Here is a 25022-nt window from a genome sequence, read left to right on the forward strand (position 1 = left end):
ACCAGGCTGGGAACGACAATCCCATTCCAGCCCCTCTGGGTCCCATTCCCTGCCCCCCAGCACAATTGCAGGCACAGTGGCAGCTGCTCCAGCCCCTCTGGGGTGCTGCTGTTGCCTCTGCTCACCACCTCCCTGGGTAGGAACGAGTTTATATGGGAGCTAGTCCCCTTCCCCACTGATTCTGCCACCCCGTCTCCACTGATGTCAATAGATTTACACATGTGTGAACTTGGAATAATTCAGTGGCAAATCAGGCCAATTAGTTTTACTTTTTACACATTTGTAGGATCAATGTAACACAACAGACAACATAACATCATAACAGAGAACAATTTCACACCTTTTTATCCATCACAAAAAACCTTGTAATGTGTTGAGCATAAAGCTCACAAATTACAATTTAAACAAAATACCAGAACATATATGCTTCAAATGGACCTTTTACAATTTAACACAAAATTCAAATGACATTTTTTAAGAAAGCACTTAAAACCTTTACACTTATGTGCTGACATTAGGTTACTTGAAGCTGTAAACTTTGAGAAGTTTTTAGTATGATTAAATAAAATCAGCATTACAATTTCCAGTCATCATTATAATTATTAAACAGATTGCAACATTGTAACAAGAAATAATGTAAACATGTAGCTCAGGATACTGGTACTGAAAAAAGTCTCTTAGAATTAACTCTGTAGAGATTTTTATGTGCACATTGTAAAATAGATAAGAACTGGAGAAGAAGTTACAGTATAGTATCTTTCAGGTTGATGTCAACGTTTTCAAGCAGCAGTCTAAAAATATCACATCCCTGTTTTAAATTAATTTACAGAATCAGTACTACCTTTAAAAAAAATCTCCAGGTCCATACCGCTGCTAAATATCAATGTAATTTATTCAATGAAATGTTTAAAAAGTTACATTTTGTAATTGTGTGCGTGTGTATATATCAAATTATTACCCTCCAATAACCTCCAAAATTGAAAGACTACCTCTAGGTAAGAAATACAAGACCTTTTCAATAAATTAAAAGGGATTAATTATACCTGAGACATTTTTGCATATTGGTGTCTTTGTACATTTACCTGTAGGTACTATAGTACGTCCTTTATGTTCTCTTGGAGCCTGAAACAAAGCCCATTGAAGTCAATTTAACTAATGCCATTAATTTGAATAGGCTTTGGTCCAGGAACTCAATTTTATAATCTGGATGAATTTATAAACAGAAATGTGTCAGAATTAAAAAAAATAAATCTGAGCCGTTGTTATGTGATTGCTTTATGCACATCCTCAGCTATTTCATTATAGGCTGTACTTTTCACGAGATCTCCACTACTCAAATAAGTATTATAATCCTACTAGACACAGACGTCACATTTATGATGCATCTGCTTGTTAGTAAAAACTGCTAACAGTCTGAAATGTTTCCCCAGTTAATGGTGGGTTGGGTTTGCATGGGCTGTAAGAAACCTCTCCTTCTTGGCAGACCTTTTTTCTGGTTCTTCAGAAGGTCACAACATTTCTCCACAAAATTCTCGTAACGGCCAAGGAGGTTTGAGGGTTTCTTGATAAGTTAGTGTAACATTATCATGCTAAGACCCCCAGTCCTGCAATCACCTACACATGTGGACTGATATTTCAGAAGAACCCAAGGAAAGGGGTCCAACTCCCATTGAAATTCCATGCGATTTACATGGCTAACTCTTTTCGACTTTGAAAATCCCAGCTGTGCCTAACATTACCCTTGTGAGTGGTCACACTGAAGTTAATGACACTATAAATGTGCTGAAAGTTAAAGCCTGACCATAAGTATTATCAGGGTCATGTCTAAATGAGTTTACATGGGGTTATATGGTGCTGTTTATTTTGGTGAAAAGCAGAATAAAATTACAGATTCAATATTTTATCTAGCGGAATCTATAAAAATTTACTACACCAGTATGTGGATTACCTGGTGTTTTACTGGGGGAAATTTTCTGGAAGTGCTTAAGTGCCATATAGCCTTACCAAATACAATAAGATAGAAATTTAAATTGCCAATTTTATTAAGTACAGTTTACACAAGTGACGGGATAAGAAATCTATGAGCATAGTGGGGGAAGTGAAATGAAATGCGCCCTGAGACAAGCAACAGGGCATATTTGATAAATCAAGAAAAGAAACAGATAATGTATTCATGATGGAGATCACATGATTAATTTGCCTCTAAGTGGATTATTGCACCCTTCTTCCTTTGCACGATCATTTCACATGTATCATTCCATATTATTGAGTAGTTTTTATATTGCTCTACATTATACAGAAAGAGGCTAGCCCAAGTGCTGAGATTCAGCAAAATCTTGTTTAAAAAACAGCTGTTTATGTTCTACTTTACAGACATTTTAGTGTCAGTAAGCAGAGTTACATTTCATTGGCAAGCAAATGATTATAGATTTTAGAAAATATAAACTTGGAAATGTTTGAGTTAACATACCAATACGTAGCATATTTCTATGTAAAATAAATCAAACATTTTGCACACAGGAGATATTTTTCTAAGACCTGGGAGTTGTCTGTATACAAGTAAAATATAGTCAACACTTTAAAATATAATGGTCAGCCAACGTGGCATGATGTGAAATGATGCTACATCCTGTAACATCATGAGCTTTTGATACGGTGGAGTGACATATGAAGCATCAGAAATAAGAAAACCTGATGTTGACTAACAGCGTTAACTTTGTAACAGTATCCACTCTAAATGTTTTTGTAATTAGTGATTTTTTTTTCAATTCCTGCTCCTGCTTCCACTTGAGTCATTGGCAAAATTCAGTTAGTTTCACTGGGAACAGGATCAGGTTAATTAGCCCCAATGCTGCGCACCATGAAGTGAATGGCAAAACTCCCATTTACCTCACTGGTGCAGGATCAGACCCATTGTAAGTATACGATACATTATATAACCCACGGGTGGAGTTCCAACAGCATATGTTTCAGCTTTCCATATATATATATGGAAGATAGATAGAAATTTAAATTTTCTTTGTTTTCTTTATTGTTTCTTTCTTTTTTTTTTCAGGAGCTATCCAGCATGACCAATTCTAGAATGCATTACAGCTTTCATGGAACAATTGGTGCTAGGAGGCACTTAAGTGACATGTTTAAAACTTATCTTTGGTAAACACACACACAAAAACTTGCAACTAATGTTTTATTTCCTGATCATGAACGAGATTTTAATTTGCTATTAGTATATGTGCACGCACATCTATATGTATACAGGACATTTCTAGTATAAAATGTCATATCAAATGCAAGAACTAAGAACACTTTTTTAAAATCACTTCAAAATGACAGTACTGTTCTGGTGGGGTTTTGTTTGTTTGTTTTCATTATTACCATACATATTTACGCTTACTTTTTTTTCCCTGGTCAGTATCAAATATGTATAGAAAGAAAGCTTCCACATGCTGAATGTTCAATTTCTTCCTCATGCTTTTAATATACTTTTCATAACTAACTGTGCAGAATAATTAAATCACCTTATACAATCTTCACTATCTGTAGTTCAGACTCAGGGCCCAATGCTGCATTACATGCACACTCAAATTTCCTACTGAAATCAATGGGTGCACAAGAAATACAGGATAGGGCTGCAATTTGGATTGATCCTGCAAGGTGCTGAGCACTCTGGTGAAGGACCTCAACTGCTAATGTCCTTAATGAGAAGTGTTCAACATCTTGCAGAATGAAGCCCATAGAGAAACACTTAACCTATGAGGGTATTTCATCATTTCAGTCAATCAATGCAAATTCCAAAAATGATTTTACAGTCTGCATTGCAAAATAGACTGTAGCAGAGTTATATGAGTGAAACTGAGGAACAAATTTGGCCCTGTAGGTTCAATATATCCATAATATCAATGTTTTCTAAATCTATCATCTTTAAATCAGGTGTTTCTACTGAACAACTTTAAGTTCTGTATCTTAGTGGCATATTTTTTCCAGCTGCACTATTTAAGTTATGCTAATGAATGGTTTAGAACCTAGAACAATTGTGCATGGCACTTTGTACAATTAGAATTGTTAATATCTTTCTCTTTTTGGCCAAAAGGGATAGACAGCTCAGTCACAGAGTATATCTGCTTTAAGAACATAAACGGTTCTTATGACGGTCATCATGAACTTGTTGAATAATGGCCAGTGATTTTACATATACATAAATTATTTCATGATGTGCTTACTGATGGTTTCAGCCCTGACTGATCAAAGACCATTGGCAATCTGCACAAAAAATGAAATTGAGTGATGTAATACTTGCTGTCACGAGGCCTTTATTTTGGACAAGTGCGGGAGCGGGGTGGGCAGTGAAGAGGCTAACTTTTACTAAACCATTCCACTTTGCATTTGTATATGAAATGGATATGGCTGATAGATGATAGGTGGCTGTCCATGAGCAACATAGTAATTGCTGAAGTTCCTGTCACTGATATATGGAGCGGGCTGATAGTAGCATGTTACGTTGGCTGCATTGGGGATGATGTTTTGTTCTCCAAGTACTTTTAAAGCGAGAATTGTAATCATGTTTAGAGTTTGTCGTCGTTCATGTCCCATGAGACAGACTGTGCTCTCATTTACAACTCCACGCAGAGTCATCAGGTAGTCATACTTGCTCTTTTCTTCCCCAATGAAATGGTTGCGCAAATATGACTCAATTTTCCTTTGCTGCTCAGCCACATCAGGAAAATCAATGAAGAATCTGGAACACATATAACGTTCTAAAGATTTAATTTCAGCCTCATCTGCTGGCTTAAAGTCACGAACCAGAAGGTTGCTGTATTTCAGAAGGCCTCCACCTCTGATTTCTTCAGGGTTCCTTGTGGAAATAAGTTTGTATTTTAAATGGTCCATTGCCTCATTGAAGTCTCCATACATGCTCTCTGCAATAATGGTGGGATGTAAGTCTTCTCTCAATTCACATTCCGTATCACTGTAAACATTTAACATGGAGTCCAGTATTATTTGAAAGGAGTCAACGCTAAATTCAAACTGTCGTCTGAGTGAGTTTACAAATTTTAGTTCTACATTCTTCCCACTGTTGTTTGACAATGAGATGAGGCTCCAGCGGTCATGATCAGTGGACACTTTGACCATCTTTTGCACATATGCATCCTTCATAGTCTGAGCAGTGATCTTTTCTTTATTGACACATTTTGGTAAAAAGTCCAGTAGGCAATTCAGAACTGCCTCCTTAACAACCTGAAATTCTTGTTCACTTGGTAGTTCAACACCAAAAATGATGTCCAGGTCTTTGTAGCTAGTTCCATTCTGTTTCACAAGGATGTGACTAGCTGTTGAACCATTCAGGCGGATGTCTCTAACAGTGATTTGCTTCTCAGTAAGCTGCTCCTTTACGACATGAATGATATCCTTTGGCTTTACCTCTAGTGTTGGAAAATTTCCTCTTCCATGAATGGGTATTACCTCAGTTAATACTTGATCCAGTATTTTTATCTGATCCCAAGTGAGACTACTGAATCTGTGATCTAAATCCTCAGTCATTGTGAAGTCAGTTGGTTAACTAGGAAAAAACAACGGAAATATTAAGAGGAAAACATTAGGGACACACAAAAGCCTGTCATATGCCATGACAAACACACATCTTACCTGTAGAAGGCACAATGAGAAAGTAATACATTTTACACTGAGCTATATCGTGAGCTGGATATCTGACTAAACCATTGCATTTTCATTGGCCATATTTGAATTTGGATTTTCTCAAGGTTTAACCCTATCCAATAACATTATATTATTGTTTAGTCCAAAATACTCTGAAGTAAATTTAGGAAACAGTATATGTTTCAGTGCAAAACCACTCACAGATTAACAATGTGAGCTTCCTGGTTGTTACAATTAAATTCAGTACAGTTTTCAACCTCCAGAATTAAATGGGCAAGTTCAGTTCTGTAGTCCTGAATAAAAAGCATCCATATACACATGGAACTGCTGAAGTGAATTATTTAACAAAAACAGAAATAATGCAAAATATTGATCTTCATGTATCTACCTCAGTATTTCTAATGCATTTGTTGCTGTAGTCTTCTAAATGCAAGGGTGCACAGCATCTCATATTTTTTCTTTTCTTTCATTATGGCTTAAGAGCTGGATGCTGAGGAATCTCTGGGCAAGTCTATCTGACCTATCTAAATAACTGTCTGGCAGCACTGTGCAGACCTTGCAAGTTCTGGTTCGCAGATAATGAACCCACCTCTGGTTTGCATTGAGGTTTGGGTGCCATTAAGTAGAACCTTTCTGGAAGCCTCTCAAGTCAGTCTCCAATATTTGTGACTGGAAATCAGTATAAAAGGCACTGGGTGAAATCATGACTTTAGCAAACTTAATTTTTATTTTTTTTTTAATTTTTTCTTTTACATCTTTATATTAAGATAAGCAGGCAGTTAGACCAGTCTGTGGATTAATTGGTTTAGGATTATAATTCACAAAAGTTGAAAAAAACAAAACAAAATGTTGTGCTTAAGATACTGCTAACTGAACATGTCCAAAACATTATTTTCATGAAGTTTCATAATGGGTTTTATGTAATTAAATACTCTCATTTTGAGAGGGTAAGTATGTACACTACAAATGTAATTAAACACAGTTACACAATTAGATAATTAGGTGTAATTATAGTAATTACATAAGTAGTGAAGAACTGCATTCAAGAAACTACAAAGTGAAAAAAATTCACAGTTGAGTGTTAGACTTCCAATATGTAAGGAGAGAGTCACTATCTTAACATTACCAATTACTAACTGAAATATTATTATTACTGAGTGGAAAATACTCTCCACATTTCTAACCTTTTCCCCCAGAATCTATTACTCCGCTACTAAATAAATAACTAATGCCATTTTGTGATGTTTCCCCTGTTGCCTGCCTAAGCCTCCTCAACTCCTCTGCAGCAGTTAACCACCAAAAATGTACTTAGTAAAGGAGTTTTATTGCTGAAACGCTATCAATCTTCTCCCTTAAAGGTCATACCATTTTTCATCACTCTTCCATAACTCCCATCATAACTCATGCATTGATACTGTGATTTGTTGATAACTTTTCAATTAAACTCAATGTTTGGGCTCTGACTCAGTGTGTTGAGTCTGAAGCTGCATATTGAGGCTGTGTTTGCTCTGACTCACTGGGTGATGGAAAGATGGATGGACCCTCCTGCACAGCCCAAGAGAAGATGCGATCTTTTGTTAATATGCTCACTCATGAGACTATCCAAATATTCAGGAATGAGCACTAGAAATTCCCCACCATGTGAGAGCTTGTTGCTCAGACATCTTATGGACATAGGTTTAGATAAGTACTAAAAATTGGCTTTGGTTAGTGGAAGCTATTGTATTTTCCTGTACATGCAATGTAATTTTTACTCCTATACTGCACAAGCAGTTGAAGTCTTGTTTTTAGAATACACTGCCCTTGGTTTTGTGGATGATTAGCTTGTATAGGTTTATGTTAAACTGAAGATATTCATATTTTGAAATTTGTTCCTTAAATTGTGTCAGCTGTTTATAATTATAATCAGTAATAAATGAGTTTAATGTGACTACTTTCAAAACACATTACTGCAACACAATAGAATGATAAGGAAGACAACCCTTACAATATACCTGAGCACTATATATAAACAAAACTGATGTTTCTTGTTGGCAGTGTAATTAATCGAACTTCTTCTAAAAGTAAAATACCAAATTCCTTCATTACAATGACTTTTGGATTAGTAGGTGTTCATTGTAACATGGATATTTTATTAAGTTGATACATTAAAATGTTGGAGCTTAGAACCAAAAGGTCACTATTAAATAACAGACAGGAAGACTTTAAAGTGTAGCTATAAAGATTTTGTAAAAGACAAAGAATGTTTTACCATTATACTAAAAAGAAAAGGAGTACTTGTGGCACCTTAGAGACTAACCAATTTATTTGAGCATAAGCTTTTGTGAGCTACAGCTCACTTCATTGGATGCATACTGTGGAAAGTGTAGAAGATCTTTTTATACACACAAAGCATGAAAAAATACCTCCCCTCCACCACACTCTCCTGCTGGTAATAGTTTATCTAAAGTGACCACTCTCCTTACAATGTGTATGATAATCAAGGTGGTCCATTTCCAGCACAAATCCAGGGTTTAACAAGAACGTCTGAGGGGGGGTGGGGGGTAGGAAAAAACAAGGGGAAATAGGTTACCTTGCATAATGACTTAGCCACTCCCAGTCTCTATTCAAGCCTAAGTTAATTGTATCCAATTTGCAAATGAATTCCAATTCAGCAGTCTCTCGCTGGAGTCTGGATTTGAAGTTTTTTTGTTGTAATATCGCAACTTTCATGTCTGTAATTGCGTGACCAGAGAGATTGAAGTGTTCTCCAACTGGTTTATGAATGTTATAATTCTTGACATCTGATTTGTGTCCATTTATTCTTTTACGTAGAGACTGTCCAGTTTGACCTTCAGCCCCCAACTAAAACCCCTCCAATGCATTATTAAGGATCTACAACCTATCCTGAAGGGTGACCCAACACTCTCACAAATCTTGGGAGACAGGCCAGTCCTTGCCTACAGACAGCCCCCCAACCTGAAGCCAATACTCACCAGCAACCACATACCACACAACAGAACCACTAACCCAGGAACCTATCCTTGCAACAAAGCCCGTTGCCAACTGTGCCCACATATCTATTCAGGGGACACCATCACAGGGCCTAATAACATCAGCCACACTATCAGAGGCTCGTTCACCTGCACATCCACCAATGTGATATATGCCATCATGTGCCAGCAATGCCCCTCTGCCATGTACATTGGTCAAACTGGACAGTCTCTATGTAAAAGAATAAATGGACACAAATCAGATGTCAAGAATTATAACATTCATAAACCAGTTGGAGAACACTTCAATCTCTCTGGTCATGCGATTACAGACATGAAAATTGCGATATTACAACAAAAAAACTTCAAATCCAGACTCCAGCGAGAGACTGCTGAATTGGAATTCATTTGCAAATTGGATACAATTAACTTAGGCTTGAATAGAGACAGGGAGTGGCTAAGTCATTATGCAAGGTAACCTATTTCCCCTTGTTTTTTCCTACCCCCCACCCCCCCTCAGACGTTCTTGTTAAACCCTGGATTTGTGCTGGAAATGGCCCACCTTGATTATCATACACATTGTAAGGAGAGTGGTCACTTTAGATAAGCTATTACCAACAGGAGAGTGGGTTTGTGTTTGTGTGCGTGTGTGTGGGGGGGGCACCTGGATTTGTGCTGGAAATGGCCCAACTTGATTATCATACACATTGTAAGGAGAGTGATCACTTTAGATAAGCTATTACCAGCAGGAGAGTGTGGTGGAGGGGAGGTATTTTTTCATGCTTTGTGTGTATAAAAAGATCTACACTTTCCACAGTATGCATCCAATGAAGTGAGCTGTAGCTCACAAAAGCTTATGCTCAAATAAATTGGTTAGTCTCTAAGGTGCCACAAGTACTCTTTTTCTTTTTGCGAATACAGATTAACACGGCTGTTACTCTGTTACCATTATACTGGTAAGTACAATATTTTAATTTTTTTTAACATACAGTATTCCAGTTCATCCAGGTATAACAGCTGGCAATGTTCTGTGGGTAACAAATAACCTCGAAACCTTCCCCCAAAGAGGAAAACTTAACTGACACGTAAGCAGTGAGTAATCCTATTGACTTCAGTGGGGCTATGCACATATTTAAAGTTAAGCATGTGTGTAAATGCTTGCGTGATTAGGTCCTTATAGAAGAAAGCACAAAGCACTTTTGCTTAGAGAACTTTGTTTCTTAAATTCCATTTAAGGTGAAGAAAGGGACTTGACTGACTTTAAAAAATGGACTGGTTATTTGAAGCTCATCCTCTGGGTGCATATGAAATATGAGCTGTTTGACTAGCTCTGTAATGGAAAGCAGTAGCTTTATTGAGGATGTCTGACAACTGAACAAGCACATCACTGATGGATCAAGAGATAAGCCTCTCCACTGATAAGGAAAATCCTCCCATTTTCTTTCGGGAAAACAAAGATCAGCAAATTGTAATGATGTTATTGTAACATTTCCTTGCTTCATTTTATTTTCTAATCCACAGTGACAGCACATGAATATTGATGTGTATTTTCTTCCCCTCTCTTCAGTTATATACAATCTATATATTTGAAAAATTTCAGGTAACTTGTAAACTTAGGTACAGTTTTGGGTGGTTGCTAAAGCATTTATTTTTATTTTTAATATTGCTTGTAAGGGGCCCCAATTCAGCAAGCTATCTAAGCACATACGTAACTTTAAATGTGTGATCAGTCCTATTTAAATCAGTGGAACTAGTCATATGCTTCATGTTTTAAGCACTTGCTTAAATACCTCGCTAAATCAGGACCTAAATAGGTTAGTATTTTGTTTGTTTTCTTAAACTGATGCTGAAAAGACTTTTTTCATGTGTTAGACTCAATCCCATAGTCCTCACACAGCCCAAACTTCCCCTTAGTTTAGTGTGACATATATAGATTCGTAGATTCCAAGGCCAGAAGGGACCATTCTAATCTTGTCTGACCTCCTGTGTAGATAAACGCTGTACACCTGTATGAGTTTAGGGTAGACAGTATTCAACATGAATACTAAAGAAATTGCCCTTCTTCATATTCATTCCCTATGTGGCTATCATTGCACATTTATAATATTTACTAAAATCTGTTATAATGAAAACTGTGATCCTCCCTCCACAATCCTTCTCAAATCCCAGTACCCTGGGCTGGATTTAAATTGTGTGACATCATAATTTCTTACATTCCCATCGGAAATATTTTAGATAGAAAATCTTATTTCAGTGGAGCAATACAAAAGGTCTTGTGAAATGCTGTCATGGATGAGAATTTCCAAATTCTAATAATATTTTTTACTCAGTTTGTAACTTTTAAGGAAGAGAGCTACATAGCCATCAGATTTCCACAGCCCTACATCTCTAGCTATCCCCTCCTGCACCATGACAAAGAATTTAACTTAGCAAAAATTTTCTGAATGTGAAAGCATCTCATATGTTTTACATTCAATATATTCCTCTTTTAAAAACTCTAGGTGAACAATGGAGGGCTACATGCTGACTAGAAGCATTACAGTGAAAGAAAGGAGTAGTCTTTGAATATTTGTGTTGGAGACGTTTAATTTTTCTCCCAAGTAAATGATTCAAGTTCTGGGCTATCCTTGAGTAGACAGCATAAATCATTCCAAGTGGTAAATGGTTTGTAATGTGGAAAAAATATTTCCAGGGGTGGGTATGAGACCTTCAAACACATTTCCACTAAGTGTATATTAAAGGCCTGATCTAAAGTCCATTGAAGTGAATGGATAAACCTCCATTGATTTCAATGAGCTTTGAATCAGGCCCCTGTTAGAGAATTTGCATTTAGTTCTACAGTGGCAAATAGTTAGTTCTACACTACATAGTGCTCAGGTACAAGCAAGTTCCACCAAAAAAATAGATATGGAAAAAGAAAAACTTGCTGACAAGCGGTGTCTACTTCATAAATTTCCAAAGAAATCTAGATATTTAAAATCTGGAGGACATTCTCTTCCGATTTCAGTCATGTTTTGACTATAAACTTTTTAACATCCTCTTTTTATATGATTTATCTTACTGTTTCAAAGTATTTTCAGGTGGTTTATAATATGCTAACATTTTCAAACAGAACACATCCAAAACAATTTTTGTAAAGATATGCTTGCTCTATTTTGATCTCCTAGCTTTTATCAACACTAAGTATACAAACAAGCACACTGAATATTTTGATGCTCCATTTATCTTTACTTTTTTTCTGCACTTGACACAAATCACTGTGAGACCTGTCATAGATTACATTAAAAAGTCTCATCAGCTACATTAATTAGCCTTGCTCTATTCTATAATATTGTGATTTTTTTCCTAGTTCTGTGTTTTGGTTCACCGTACACTGGCTATCTCCATAGCTAATAACTTCTGTGCCATTTTGTTTAACTGTATAGCTAATTTAAAGACACGTTTCTCCATTAGGTAGGAACCTTTCTTGAAGTAATCTGCATTGACTTCAGGAACTACACCAGCATTGGCAAGTATGCATTTCTATTCACAGCACAAGTGTGCATGAGCGAAGTTGAAGCAATAATGGGGCAGAGATGAGGCACTCCAAGTAGGGAAATCTTCTGACCAGCCCCAATATCATCTTGGTTTTCAAGATCTTTTCCATTAAGCTAATGTTAATGGATGCAGTGAGGAGATTATTTGCCTTCTTATCCTGAGATTATGCACGAGTTGCCATAAATCAGTACAGTTACCATCTAGTTACTCTGAAATAACAAACAGTAACTCCGGGCCATCTGTTCTCCTGTGAGAAAAGGTTGCATGGCACTGCAAGTAAACCTCAACAGGAACCAAGTACTTCAGGCTGTACTACAGCATATCACCTTCAAGGATAGAACAAGTGAGTATTCAAAAGAGGAACAGGAGCATAACCAAATAAAATGTGCCTCACCTTTCTCCCAACCAGATCAAAGCTATTGGAAAAGCAGCACTGTCATGCACACATGCACTTGCCCACGTACATCAGTTTCCAGAACTGTGAATCATAGGAGCAGTGGTAATATACCCTGGCACAAAGCTGTGGATTTGGGAAAGGGAATCCCAGAGCATAAGGTGAACAAAATCATACAAAATGCTGTCCAAAGGACTGAACAGGTGGTTGGCAGAAGGGGTTAACAGATGAGTAATGAGGAGCTTGCTTTGTGCATCCAGCACTAACTTGCAATTCATGTTGCTGGTTTCACACAGATTATTTCTTTTTTCCCCTCAATCTTTCTATCATGTCGCAGAACATTCTTTTTCAGCTGCATGCGGATCCACTTTCAGGTTACATATTGTATGCCATTATACCTAAGTAATCCCTTTCATGTAGTATAGTCGTTTTTCCGTTTAACTTCTTCCCTACATAGCATGCAGGGTACACCAACATATATGATTCCTGATAAAGAATGTGGCTTATAGCACAACTTTCTCTTGTAATGTAACATCTACTGCTAAGTTAAAAACTAAGGTAGAATGCCCAGCATTAGATCTACTTTTGGCTATGATCATTTCTATTAACTTATAATGACACTTACTACATTATGTAAAGAAAAATACTTTTACTCTTGAATGCATACTACAGGCTCACTAAATTATGGTACCATGTTTCCAGGAGAATGGAAACAAATAGAGACTTACTGTGGTAGGAATATTGCCAATCATGTACTTCAGTAGAGTTAATAAGATGACTCACTGGGTCCTTTGGTAAAAATATGAATCGTCATCTTGTCACTGATAAAAACATGAACCACCCGGGGAAAGCTGCAGGAAAAAACAAACAATTACAGTCTTTTTTAGATTAAATGTTAACTACTAGTCACCTGCTGTACATAATAAATCATGCATTATGGCTTGACAGCGCTGCAATCATGACAATAGCCTTGTAAGTCATAAATGATAAGGTAAGAGCTATGAATGGGAAAATAGAGCAGTACTTAGAAAGAATTTGAGCTTCAGGTCATTCTTAATCCTCTGCCAGTGTATTTACTCAGGCAGTAACTTGCAAGGCATTAATATTTTACTATTTCTCCGAGGGATTAAAGAATTATTACTTATAAACAAATTAACAGAGACACTGTGGAATTATACAAGCGAAGAATTAGAACCAATAACAACCCCAGCAAAATTAAATATTTTCCTTTCACAAATGCAGAGCAGGTTGTGTACATTTTCCAAAGATGTCTGCGAATCACAGAGGGCTCTCATTCCCTTGGCAAGCCAGACAGCAACCAATTCATTTAAGACAAGCATAAATGGCACAAGTGGGAACTCCATGCAACTGCATGTGTTGCATGGACTTATGGCCAGCTCTGCATAAACTATAAGGAATTTTTATTAACACTATATATGTGTGATCACAAAAATGTACAATTTTTATATACAATTACAATTATATATACATATTTTATATACAACTCCTATTTAACATTTATTATTATTTAACATTTGTATTACTGCAGCACTAAGGAGCCCTAGTCACAGACCAAGACCTCAGTGTCCTAGGTGTTGTATGTACACAGAACAAAAAGGTGGTCCATGCTCCCAAGAGCTTATTTCAAGAAACACTGACAATCTGATCATTTTTAATCTTTCCTCCAACACTCAGTTATTCCAGCTATATATGTCCCAATGTGTATAAACTCTAAGAAACAGCAAGGACCCACAATCCATCACAAGAAGGGCTCTAGGGATTCTGTGATCCTGCAATCACAGAATTTATTCCTTTCCACAGAAGTATGAGCCACAATCTCCACTTTTATTTAAAAAAATATTTGTTTCTAATCTTTATGATTGCAGAGAAAACCTTGAAAACATGAACTGAGTGTAAACTGAGGCAGTGATCGCTACCTGAGTCTGCAAAGAGCGCAAAATAATTGCTCTGTGAGGTGTGAGCTGCCTTATTAATTTCAATTAGGGCCTTGTGGGTTTTTCAAAGATGCCACAGAACTCAGATTTTGGCTGCAGAATATGCCAGTTAGCTGCAGTCAGGAGCCTGACATTTTGTTTTCTGTCTCCTTACCCTGGATCTGCCTGCAGCTCCCTTTTGCTCTCCAGCTCTTCACAATGGTCAGCTAATTACAGTGCACACTCCCTGTATTATTCCATGGAGCCTGGCAGCACGGAAAAGGAGCCAGAGCAGGAATCCAGTTTGCAGACAGAGAGTGAAAGAAGGCAGAAGTGTAGGCTGGCAGCTGCAGAAAAAACGCAGCAGCTGAGGCCCAGGGAGCCTAGGAGATGATGGTTACAAGCTCTCGCTATCCCTGGAAAATACCGTCTAGGAGTCCTGCTCAGAACCTCCTTTCCCTACCAACTCTGAGAGAGCAGAGTTGGTCAGTCCAACTAGAGAGCATAGCAAAATACCCATCCCCAAAAATAATCACTGTAAAAAATAAATGGAGAAATTTCACATCAATGAGTATTTTCAACAGTGAGGTGTGGCTGTGTGTTTGTGCAGGAATGAGAGATGATGGATATTTCATGATGATAGAACTGATATTGCACTAGAACTTTGGGGTTGCCATTGTGGCATTTAGGGAATATTCACAAGGTAGGACAGAGTTTTGCTATGAAACATGCAAATTTTCTTATTCTGTAGTATGCTCATAAAAGCAACATCTGAGGCTAAATGCTTAAGCTGTTCTTTGGATATTAATCTCAGTAGTGGTCTATTGCTGATTCATATGCTATTTTACACTAAAGATACACTATCTTTCTCTCTTAACTATTCTACACTCATATTGTTCCCAATATTTTTCAAAATTAATAAATATTCAAAAGCTGCCATAGGCAAAGTTTGGTTTTGTCATCTCAAAAAGAATACTTTTGATTCTTGAATACAAAATTTGGGCTGTGATTATAACAAAGTAGAGACACACGCATTTTAGACCTAATTCTAAAGTGCTGTATACATAACGATTGATAGAACATAGTGACAACGAAAATGGCCCAGTAGGTAAAACATGGGATTGGGTTTCTAGTGTTCTGTTCTCTGATCTACAATTGACCCACTGTGGGGCAGGTCACATGCAGTCAGTTTGTTAAGCTGCTAACTCTCCATGTCTGGGTATCCACTTTGAGATATGGTGGCACAGATTTTCAGAACTGTTAAGCACCTGCAGCTCCCATTAACTTCAGCTGGAGTTATGGCTGCTCATCCCGTCTGTCTCAAATTGAGTACCCAGAAATTGAGGCATTCAAAATCAGTGGCCGGTTTCAAAAATTCCGGCCTTTTATCTTTCTGTGCCTCAGTTTCTAAGTGCAACAATTGTATTTATTTCTTTGGATTAATACAAAGTAAAACCTATCCTTTCTCTCCAGCACCATGACTCAATTTAAAATTCACATATCAAAAATACCCATCAGTATGACTAATCTCCAGCAAACGCAGGCAAATTACAGACTGAAACAACCCTCCTTTTCCATCTATTAACCATCCTCATAATTATCTCTCCTTTTCAAGTGATTGGGGGGGTGGGGGGGAGGGATGTGAGCTTTGCAGTGTGCCCTGAATGTTATCAAATTTGGACTACTGAAGACAAAGGAGGGAGGAAGGTACAAAGCCAAGGGGCTTTGGATGAGATGTAAAACTAAGGACACAGCCACTTGAGATCCATAAAGGTATCCTAGTTGCGTTAAACATCTTGTTCTGTCTAAATTCTAATTTAGGAAGTTGCATTCTGCCTATCTAATTTCTCTTCACTTCCTATTCTAAGATCCACCCCAGAATTAGCTGCATTTCATGACAGAAGAAATAATCCCTGTGTATACTCTATGCATAGTGTGTGTAGGTTTTTTAAGCATTCTGGAATCCTTTGTGATGAAAGATGTAGTTTTTTTAAAAGTTAGTTCATTATCTATTTATCTATTCATTATCTATTAATTATTATAAAAGTTAGTTCATTAGTTCAATAGTGTCAAGTGGAGTGCCCCAGGGGTCGGTCCTGGGGCCGGTTTTGTTCAATATCTTCATAAATGATCTGGAGGATGGTGTGGATTGCACTCTCAGCAAATTTGCGGATGATACTAAACTGGGAGGAGTGGTAGATACACTGGAGGGCAGGGATAGGATGCAGAGGGACCTAGACAAATTGGAGGATTGGGCCAAAAGAAATCTGATGAGGTTCAATAAGGATAAGTGCAGGGTCCTGCACTTAGGTCGGAAGAACCCAATGCACAGCTACAGACTAGGGACCGAATGGCTAGGCAGCAGTTCTGCGGAAAAGGACCTGGGGTGACAGTGGACGAGAAGCTGGATATGAGTCAGCAGTGTGCCCTTGTTGCCAAGAAGGCCAATGGCATTTTGGGATGTATAAGTAGGGGCATAGCGAGCAGATCGAGGGACGTGATCGTCCCCCTCTATTCGACATTGGTGAGGCCTCATCTGGAGTACTGTGTCCAGTTTTGGGCCCCACACTACAAGAAGGATGTGGATAAATTGGAAAGAGTCCAGTGAAGGGCAACAAAAATGATTAGGGGTCTGGAACACATGACTTATGAGGAGAGGCTGAGGGAGCTGGGATTGTTTAGTCTGCGGAAGAGAAGAATGAGGGGGGATTTGATAGCTGCTTTCAACTACCTGAGAGGTGGTTCCAGAGAGGATGGTTCTAGACTATTCTCAGTGGTGGAAGAGGACAGGACAAGGAGTAATGGTCTCAAGTTGCAGTGGGGGAGGTTTAGGTTGGATATTAGGAAAAGCTTTTTCACTAGGAGGGTGGTGAAACACTGGAATGCGTTGCCTAGGGAGGTGGTGGAATCTCCTTCCTTAGAAGTTTTTACGGTCAGGCTTGACAAAGCCCTGGCTGGGATGATTTAATTGGGGATGGGTCCTGCTTTTGAGCAGGGGGTTGGACTAGATGACCTACTGAGGTCCCTTCCAACCCTGATATTCTATGATATTCTGTCATTATTGCAACAACAAAACCACTGCTGTATAAAAGCATAACAACAACTGTTGTGTCTAATAAGCAGAAACTTATTTTATTCACCTTTAAAATATCTGTTCACATTGTGATGATTTCTCCTAGTGATAAAAATTATTTTACAAAATGTTGATGCTATTTAAATATATAACAAAACCATCTGAATGCTAAAGTAAGCTCACTTCAGACCACAGTGGGATGTCAACATATCTTTATTAAACAGAGCTTCTTTAATTTGGCTGTTACTGCTGTAACAAGCTTTTAATTTAAGTATTTTTGAAGATAATTTCAGAGCCCTAAAATAATGTAGTCCTGGTACCTATAACAGGGTACATCTTGCATAACTGATTACTCATAAAATTAGTTTCCTGGTCATGGGTAAATTTACCTTCAGTTGTTTGGGATTTTTTATATAATACTATAATTACATACATACATATATATTTACATATAATTTATATATAATTACTAGAACTACTAATAAATTATGAATTCATGTTTATATTTTCCAAATTACAAACACTATTCCATGACTACAAAATGTAATACTGGACTTTCCTTTTAATGCTACATTTACTTTATAAGCTACATTTTTGAAGTGGACATAATACATGAAATATTTTACTAATTTAAGTATCTGCTGTACAAGAGTTTATTCTTAATTTTGCATCAGTAAAACTCCCCTACAGCACTTCACATAACATAGCTCTTTTATAATTAAAGAAGTCTCATTCAGCAAGAGAACAAGTTTTTTCTACAATTCTATAATAAAGTAAACTGCATCATTTCATTCAAATCATATCAGGAAGAAGGAACAATGCCGCAACCACAAGATCATAGTATTGCTGTTTTTCCATGCTGAAAGAAGGATGAAATGTCACTGATGACGTTATTGCCACACTGCTGAAAGACAGTAAAACTGATGAACCAAGGAAAAATGTGAAGCCTAGAACAGATGTGTGTGTTCATCAGTTTCATGCTGCCATCAATAATGGATGTTGAATGCCATGCAGTTGATGACATCAACTTCTAAGATAGTGTTATTCAAGCTTCCTATCACCCAAATTTATAAAAAGAGGAATCACCATGGCATTTGGATGTCCAAAGGCCAGGCCCTGTATGCCAGGTACAGATGTAGAGAAAGAGAACAATGTAGAAAAAGATCAGCTAACATTGTCACTAACACTGTAATACTAGCTCTGTAGTATTGAACAGAAAAATCACAGCCTTTTGTTGATATTTGGTAGAAGAAACAGTGTCTGCAGCCAGATACTTTGAATAAAAACAACAATAATACTACTAAATTCTATTTTATCAGTGGAATTCTATTTATTGATATTCAATATTTGTAAATGCTAGTTTTACAGATATTTTATATGCTACGTTCTAGTTTTGTAGATCAGTGGCCTGTGGGTAAACTGCTGATACCCTGTGATAACTGATGTAAATAAACCTGTTTTTTCTTGAAAGGTCCCTGACTTTTTGTCTCCTATCCCTGCATTGATGCTTGCAATAGACCTTTGTGTAGTTACAAACTCATTCTGGCTAATGAAAAGGAGCCAGATTAAATACTGAGTAAAATATATGAAACATGAGAAAAAACAATAGACACAGCGAGGCGGGGGACAAACTCTGTTCGAACACCCATGCTGCTCCTTGGAAATCAGTGGGATTACATGGATCCTAAGAGCAGAATTTGGTCCAAAATTGTTCATGACCAAACATTTTACCATAATGCAACAGATCTGTCCCCTAGATCCTGTTCAACACCATAGAACCATGCATACATTTAGTTTGCCCATGGTGCAAGAGCCAAATTTGGCCCAATATTTGGTTCCAAATCCTATAAAGGCTCCATAGGCTTGATCCTGCACCATTAATCCAATGGAAAGTATACCATTGACTACAGCGGATTACCATTGACTTCAATGGGAGCATCAGCAAACCCCATATGCAGAACTCCTACCGAAGTCAATGGGAGTTCCACACACAGAAAGATAAAACAAATCAAACGAGAGAGTGTGTTTTGTTTTTGTTTTCCTTATATACTGCCTTTCATTTAACATTAGCCAAATCATACAGTCCTAATACAGGCAACACTTGTACAGGAGTTTTATTCTGAGTAAGAACTAGAAAACAGATCCTCTTTCTTTTTTGTTTTCCTTATTATGTATTGTGATAACATGCTTGAAATTCATAGAAGTTGTAGATGCTGAACTGTTTGGTTTCCATATACAATATATTTTAAATGGCAAACTGTTAATCAACACTGGAATTACAACAGATAATGTCACCTTTACACATGCTGACTATTGCTTCTCTCCACAAGTAGTCCCAATGGATTTAATGGGATCCGCAGAATAATGTAGTATTCAGCATGAGTGAGGGTGGCAGGGTATTACACAAAGTGTCTATTGACAACTTTCACTATACATCACCCCATTATGCCCAAAGACTGAAAAAACCTGAGGGCACAAATTCATTCTTTTGCTACATCCAGGCAGCTTCATTTATTTCAAAGGAGTTCCATGAGTATAGCTGAGAGCAGAATATGATCATCTTTCTGCCCTACTGAAAATCTAAAGTAATGTCTTTGAAACCAACAGAACTACTCCGGATTTACACCAGTGTAACTGAGGGCAGAATCTGTCCCCAGAACACAGATGTTGGAGGAAAGTAAGCACAGAGAATACTGAATGTCACTATTGTTGTGTGTAGGAACTAGAATTTTAATATCTTTTGAATATATTGATATAAATCCTGCTTGCCTTACACACAAATAAGTAAACTTTAAGGTAACTTTAATATGATTAATCAGGTGATTTGCTCCATTTTTGATGTCTGTAACACTACTTGGTATGTTACTTGTCCCTCTGTAATGGTTGGTCAGTAGTGGACATGAGCCTACTCTAGATACTCATGACTGGAGTTCCTTCTTAACTGAAGTAGTAGTCTTACTTTTAGCTTTGGAAGTTCTAGGTTCATTCCCCTGCCCATGAGGACAGTCATTACATTACTTTCATTTGTATCATTTGAATAATTGCTCTCCATACAGTATATAACACGGTATAATTTATGCCACTATGAGGCAACAAAACACAATGCACAGAAAAAAATTGCCTTTAGACACAGACCAGAGCAAGGATAGTGTGTGAGCTGCACCTGTGAGGCTTCATGCCTCAGATACACCCCTTTGAGGCACAATTCCATCTCTGTGTCAAGGGGTAGTAATTTGATGCTGATATATATCAACAGGAAATTACAGAACTTGCCCACCATCACTCATGCTGTTTCAGCTGTGCTGGCCAGAAAATTGTGGGAAAATGTTGCCCAGGCTCCACCCAGTCACCCCGCCATACCTGCTCGGCATCCACTTAAGGCTTGGCTTGGTTTGGTTCAAAACGCCCTGAATTCAGTGCAAAGACTCCCAGTGACTTCAATGAGCTTTGTATCAGGCCCTTTCTTCTGTGTGCTAGCTAGGTACATAGTTTGGACAGCTACACAAGAGTGTAAGAGGTGGGGTTCTTATCCATCTGTATGGCATGTAGTCCAAATCACAATATGACTTTAAAGTTCAAGACCACACAGTTTAAATCTTAGTCAGGGAGTCCCCACCATCCATTCACTTTGATTTCTCATTCATTTTCTGAGTTAACAGTGATCCATGTCACTACTGACAACTACATTGTGTTTTTTTAAATCAGTCCTGAAAAACCTGTTCTTTGGAATAAAGCACAGAATACAAAGCATATGCTTGTTTAATAAACCATCTTCCTTATGATGGAATAATAAGCATGTTTAGTTTTAAGAGTTAAAAATGTACCATAAAGAGATGTATTGGCGGGGCTGGGCAGAAGGAGATAAGGAGTCCCAGTTTATTTTTTGTTGTTGTGAAGGAATTATGTAACAAATGTATAGCCCCACTCTTTTTCTCATCACAGGTTGGTTGTGAGCCAATCTTGATTTCTGCAAATGCATTCCTTATTTAGAAGTCACCATCAGATAGTTTCTGTGAACAAATTGCAATCCATTGTCTGTCTGTCCAACGACAGACCCTGAGCTCCTTGGGGTAGGGACTTTTCCCTTTCTGAAAGGGCTTAACACATCACGAATGCTAAATAATTAATAACAACATTGGTTGCTATTTAAACTATTTGCAATTTATTTGTGCTGTGTGATTTATCACCTGAGTCACATGGTATGATTTCTACTTCCTAGTTGGATGGATAATGAACAGTGAACAGCACACTTCCAGTATGAATTTTTGGGGAAATTATCATTTGTGCCAAAATTCATAAAACTTTTGGGATTTATCCAAATGTTCACAAATAAACCACTACTAATGTGCAGTGAATGATAAATCCAAACTAATGGCAGCAAAGCAAATCTGCCACATTCATTCACAAAAATATTCATAATTCACTTTTTGTATTATTTAATCCGCAAAAGTGACACACACTAGGCCCCAAAGTCATGTGGTTACTCTGGATTTTACACTAGTGTAACTGAGATCAGAATCTGGTTCATAGGTTATAAGCTAATTTATCAGTTAAATTCACATCTACAACAGGATTATTTTTAAGTCTGACTTCTTAAATGTTACTATAAACTCAACTAGTATTCTATTCCTATTTAGAAGCACTGAGACACTAAAGTGACAGGAATCATATAAGTAGATAGTAGACAGACAAGGTGGGTGAGGTAATATCTTTGATTACACCAACTTCTGTTGGTAAAACAGACAAGCTTTGGAGCCCCACAGAGCTCTTCACAAGTAGCTTTTGTCTCTTAAACTAACTGAAGTTGTTCCAATCAAAGATATTACCTCACCCACCTTGTCTCTCTCGTATCTGGGGACCAACACTAGATTACAGATGAATGAGTTCTGGGCAAGTGATGATTCCTCTGGGCAAGCTGATGAATCTGGTTTTGAGTTAAAAACCAAAACCAAGAGACTGTACACACCATGACCAGGTAAGATCTAAACATCGTGTAAATAGCTGGGAGGCTGTTTGCACCCTCCTATCCAAAGGGGACTATCATTTCCTAAATTTTTAACTGTTGATCTCCTATTGTTTATGCCAGGTGCCAGCTTCAATTGGTTATGATTACAAAAAAATTTTTTTTAAATCAACAGATCCCTTGCTTTGCAGTGAAGAAAATTATTTTAACCAGTGATTTATTTGTGAAATCCTTAGTATGGAAGAAGTTACACAATGGTCTTGAAAGTAGAGACCAAAGCGAATAGCCTGTGGTAATATTTAAGCGAATGATCAAATACATCACTACAATATGGAGCTCGAAGGAAACATACTTCCTCGGGGCAGCGAAGTTATTGAACAATTAGATCTACAGAACAGTTTATGCTGAGCGTCGGGGGAGGAAGGGAAGAAATTTCACTTGCTGCTTCACTGCAAATAAACCAGTGGGCTCCCCATTGACCCCTATTTCTAATCCTCCCTTACCCCCAAAATAGAAAGTATAGAGGAATGAACCCAAACCAGCGGTGCACACTGTGTCTCCAGCTTGTGCAGGCAGGAGCTGGGGTGAGCAGCAGCCGGCACGAAGCAGCCGGCACGAAGCACCATTACCTGCTCTGCTGTCCTGCGTGCCATCTGCCCACAACCCCGCCCACTCTTGCGAAAGAAGGAAAAGCCCAAGGGTCCCTATGGCCCCAGAAGGCACCTGTAGTACAAAGTACGACTCGGGAATGCCAGGTGCACGGGAATCTATAACCTCAAAGGTAAAGGGACCCTATAGCAGCCAGGGAGCCTAGTGCACCACGGAGCCTATAGAGCTCAGGATCTCTTATCACGCAGGGAGCCGCACCCAGGGACGCTATAGCACCAGAGGGAGCCTATAGAGCTCAGGATCCCTCAGCACCCCAGGACTCTTCGAGCACCCAGGAACCCTATCGCACCAGAGAGAGCCTATAGAGCTCAGGACCCCTGAGCACCCAGGGACCCTGCAGCACCAGAGGGAGCCCACAGAGCTCAGGACCCCTGAGCAGCCAGGGACCCTATAGGACCAGAGGGAGCCCACAGAGCTCAGGATCCCTCAGCACCCAGGGACCCTGCAGCACCAGAGGGAGCCCACAGAGCTCAGGATCCCTCAGCACCCAAGGACTCTTCGAGCACCCAGGGACCCTGCAGCACCAGAGGGAGCCCACAGAGCTCAGGATCCCTCAGCACCCAGGGACCCCCACGAGCACGCCGGGATCCTGTGAGATCAGCGTCCCCGCAGCGCTCACGGGCGCTACGGCACCGACACGCACGCGGCGGCCGCCGGGACTCACCGGGCTGGAAGCTGCGCCCCCTTCTCGCTCCGTCCTCTCTCCCTCTTCCTCCCCACGGTCCCCGGGCGAGGGAGGCGCGCCCCTCACCGCCCCGTCCGCGCCGCTCGGGGCTGGCTCAGCCTGCGCCGCGGAGGGCGCCCGGCGGGGAGAGACACGCACAGGCGCAGGGACCCGCCGTCCCCCAGCGCTGAAGCGGAGCCCGCGGGGGGAGAAGCGGAGAGTCGCCGAGCCCGAGCCGCCGCTGCTGTCCGCGGCCAGCCTGGTCCTGAAATGAGCCACCGCCCCCTCCCCCGGATCAGCCCTTGTAGCGTAAACCCGTGGCCATGGCAACCCGGCGTCACACAATTTAAGGTGGCGGGGACCTGCGCGTGCCAGGGCAGCCCCCGCTCGGCTGCCGCGCCCGGGCCCGCCCCCTGGCACCGCCCAGCGCGAGCCCTCCGCCCGGCTCGGGCACCCCGCGCGCCCGCCTCTCGCGCCCCAGGGCGGGCTGCAGCGCTGAGCCCCTCAGTCCCCTCTCCCGAGCGCTGCCATGGCTAGCTCCGCGGGGTGGGGGCGGCTCTCGCGGGCATACTACGCGGCTGTTACTCCTGCGAGAACCTGAGTTCCCGCCTGTTGGGGGCTGGGGGGCCAGCGGCTGGCTCCTACCCAGAATAAACGGCCGCGGAACCGCTCCCCGCCGCCCCCCCACCCCCCAGCCAAGTTCTCCTCCCCGTAGTTATTCTCTCTCTCTCCTGCCTCTCTTAGCAGTGTTGGCTTTAGGGTGCAAAGGCTCCCGTGTGCCTTATGCATTCACATTGCCCCGTGTCAGGATCTGGCCCGAGGGAAAACCGACGAAGGCTTCAGGCGGACGCAGCTTGGAAAATAATGAATGAAACACATGAATCGCGCAGTCCTGCCTCCGCCCACACTTCCTTGTCAGGCAATGGGAGTAAAGGAGGGCTGCAGGAGTTACAGTGCTGTGTGACCCTCAGGGGGACACGGATATTGACCAGTTCATGGTATTAAATTTCTTAATGGGGAATGATTTGTAACTATTTAGCTGCTGTTCTGATCCAGAAAGGGTGCTGGGTTGATTGGAGAAAGCTGGGAATAGCAAAGACAAGTCTGTTTGGTGTGCTTGCTCATTTTAGCTAAAACCAGGACCCAGCACAGCTTCCAAAA

General features: G+C 39.6%; 1 protein-coding gene across 1 annotated transcript; it reads right to left on the reverse strand.

The window, feature by feature from the left end:
• Nucleotides 1-4017: 4017 nt before the first annotated feature.
• TENT5D (terminal nucleotidyltransferase 5D) lies at nt 4018-23905 on the reverse strand. The gene is made up of 3 exons (XM_084639687.1): nt 23862-23905; nt 13287-13409; nt 4018-5557 (listed from the first exon to the last, which is right to left on the reverse strand). The coding sequence occupies exon 3, from the start codon at nt 5536-5538 to the stop codon at nt 4363-4365; it is 1176 nt and encodes a 391-aa protein (XP_084495813.1). The 5' UTR covers nt 5539-5557; nt 13287-13409; nt 23862-23905; the 3' UTR covers nt 4018-4362.
• Nucleotides 23906-25022: the final 1117 nt, after the last annotated feature.

This window comes from Lepidochelys olivacea (genome assembly GCF_965140295.1).
Source record: "Lepidochelys olivacea isolate rLepOli2 genome assembly, chromosome: 9".
NCBI classification, from domain to species: Eukaryota; Metazoa; Chordata; order Testudines; family Cheloniidae; genus Lepidochelys; species Lepidochelys olivacea.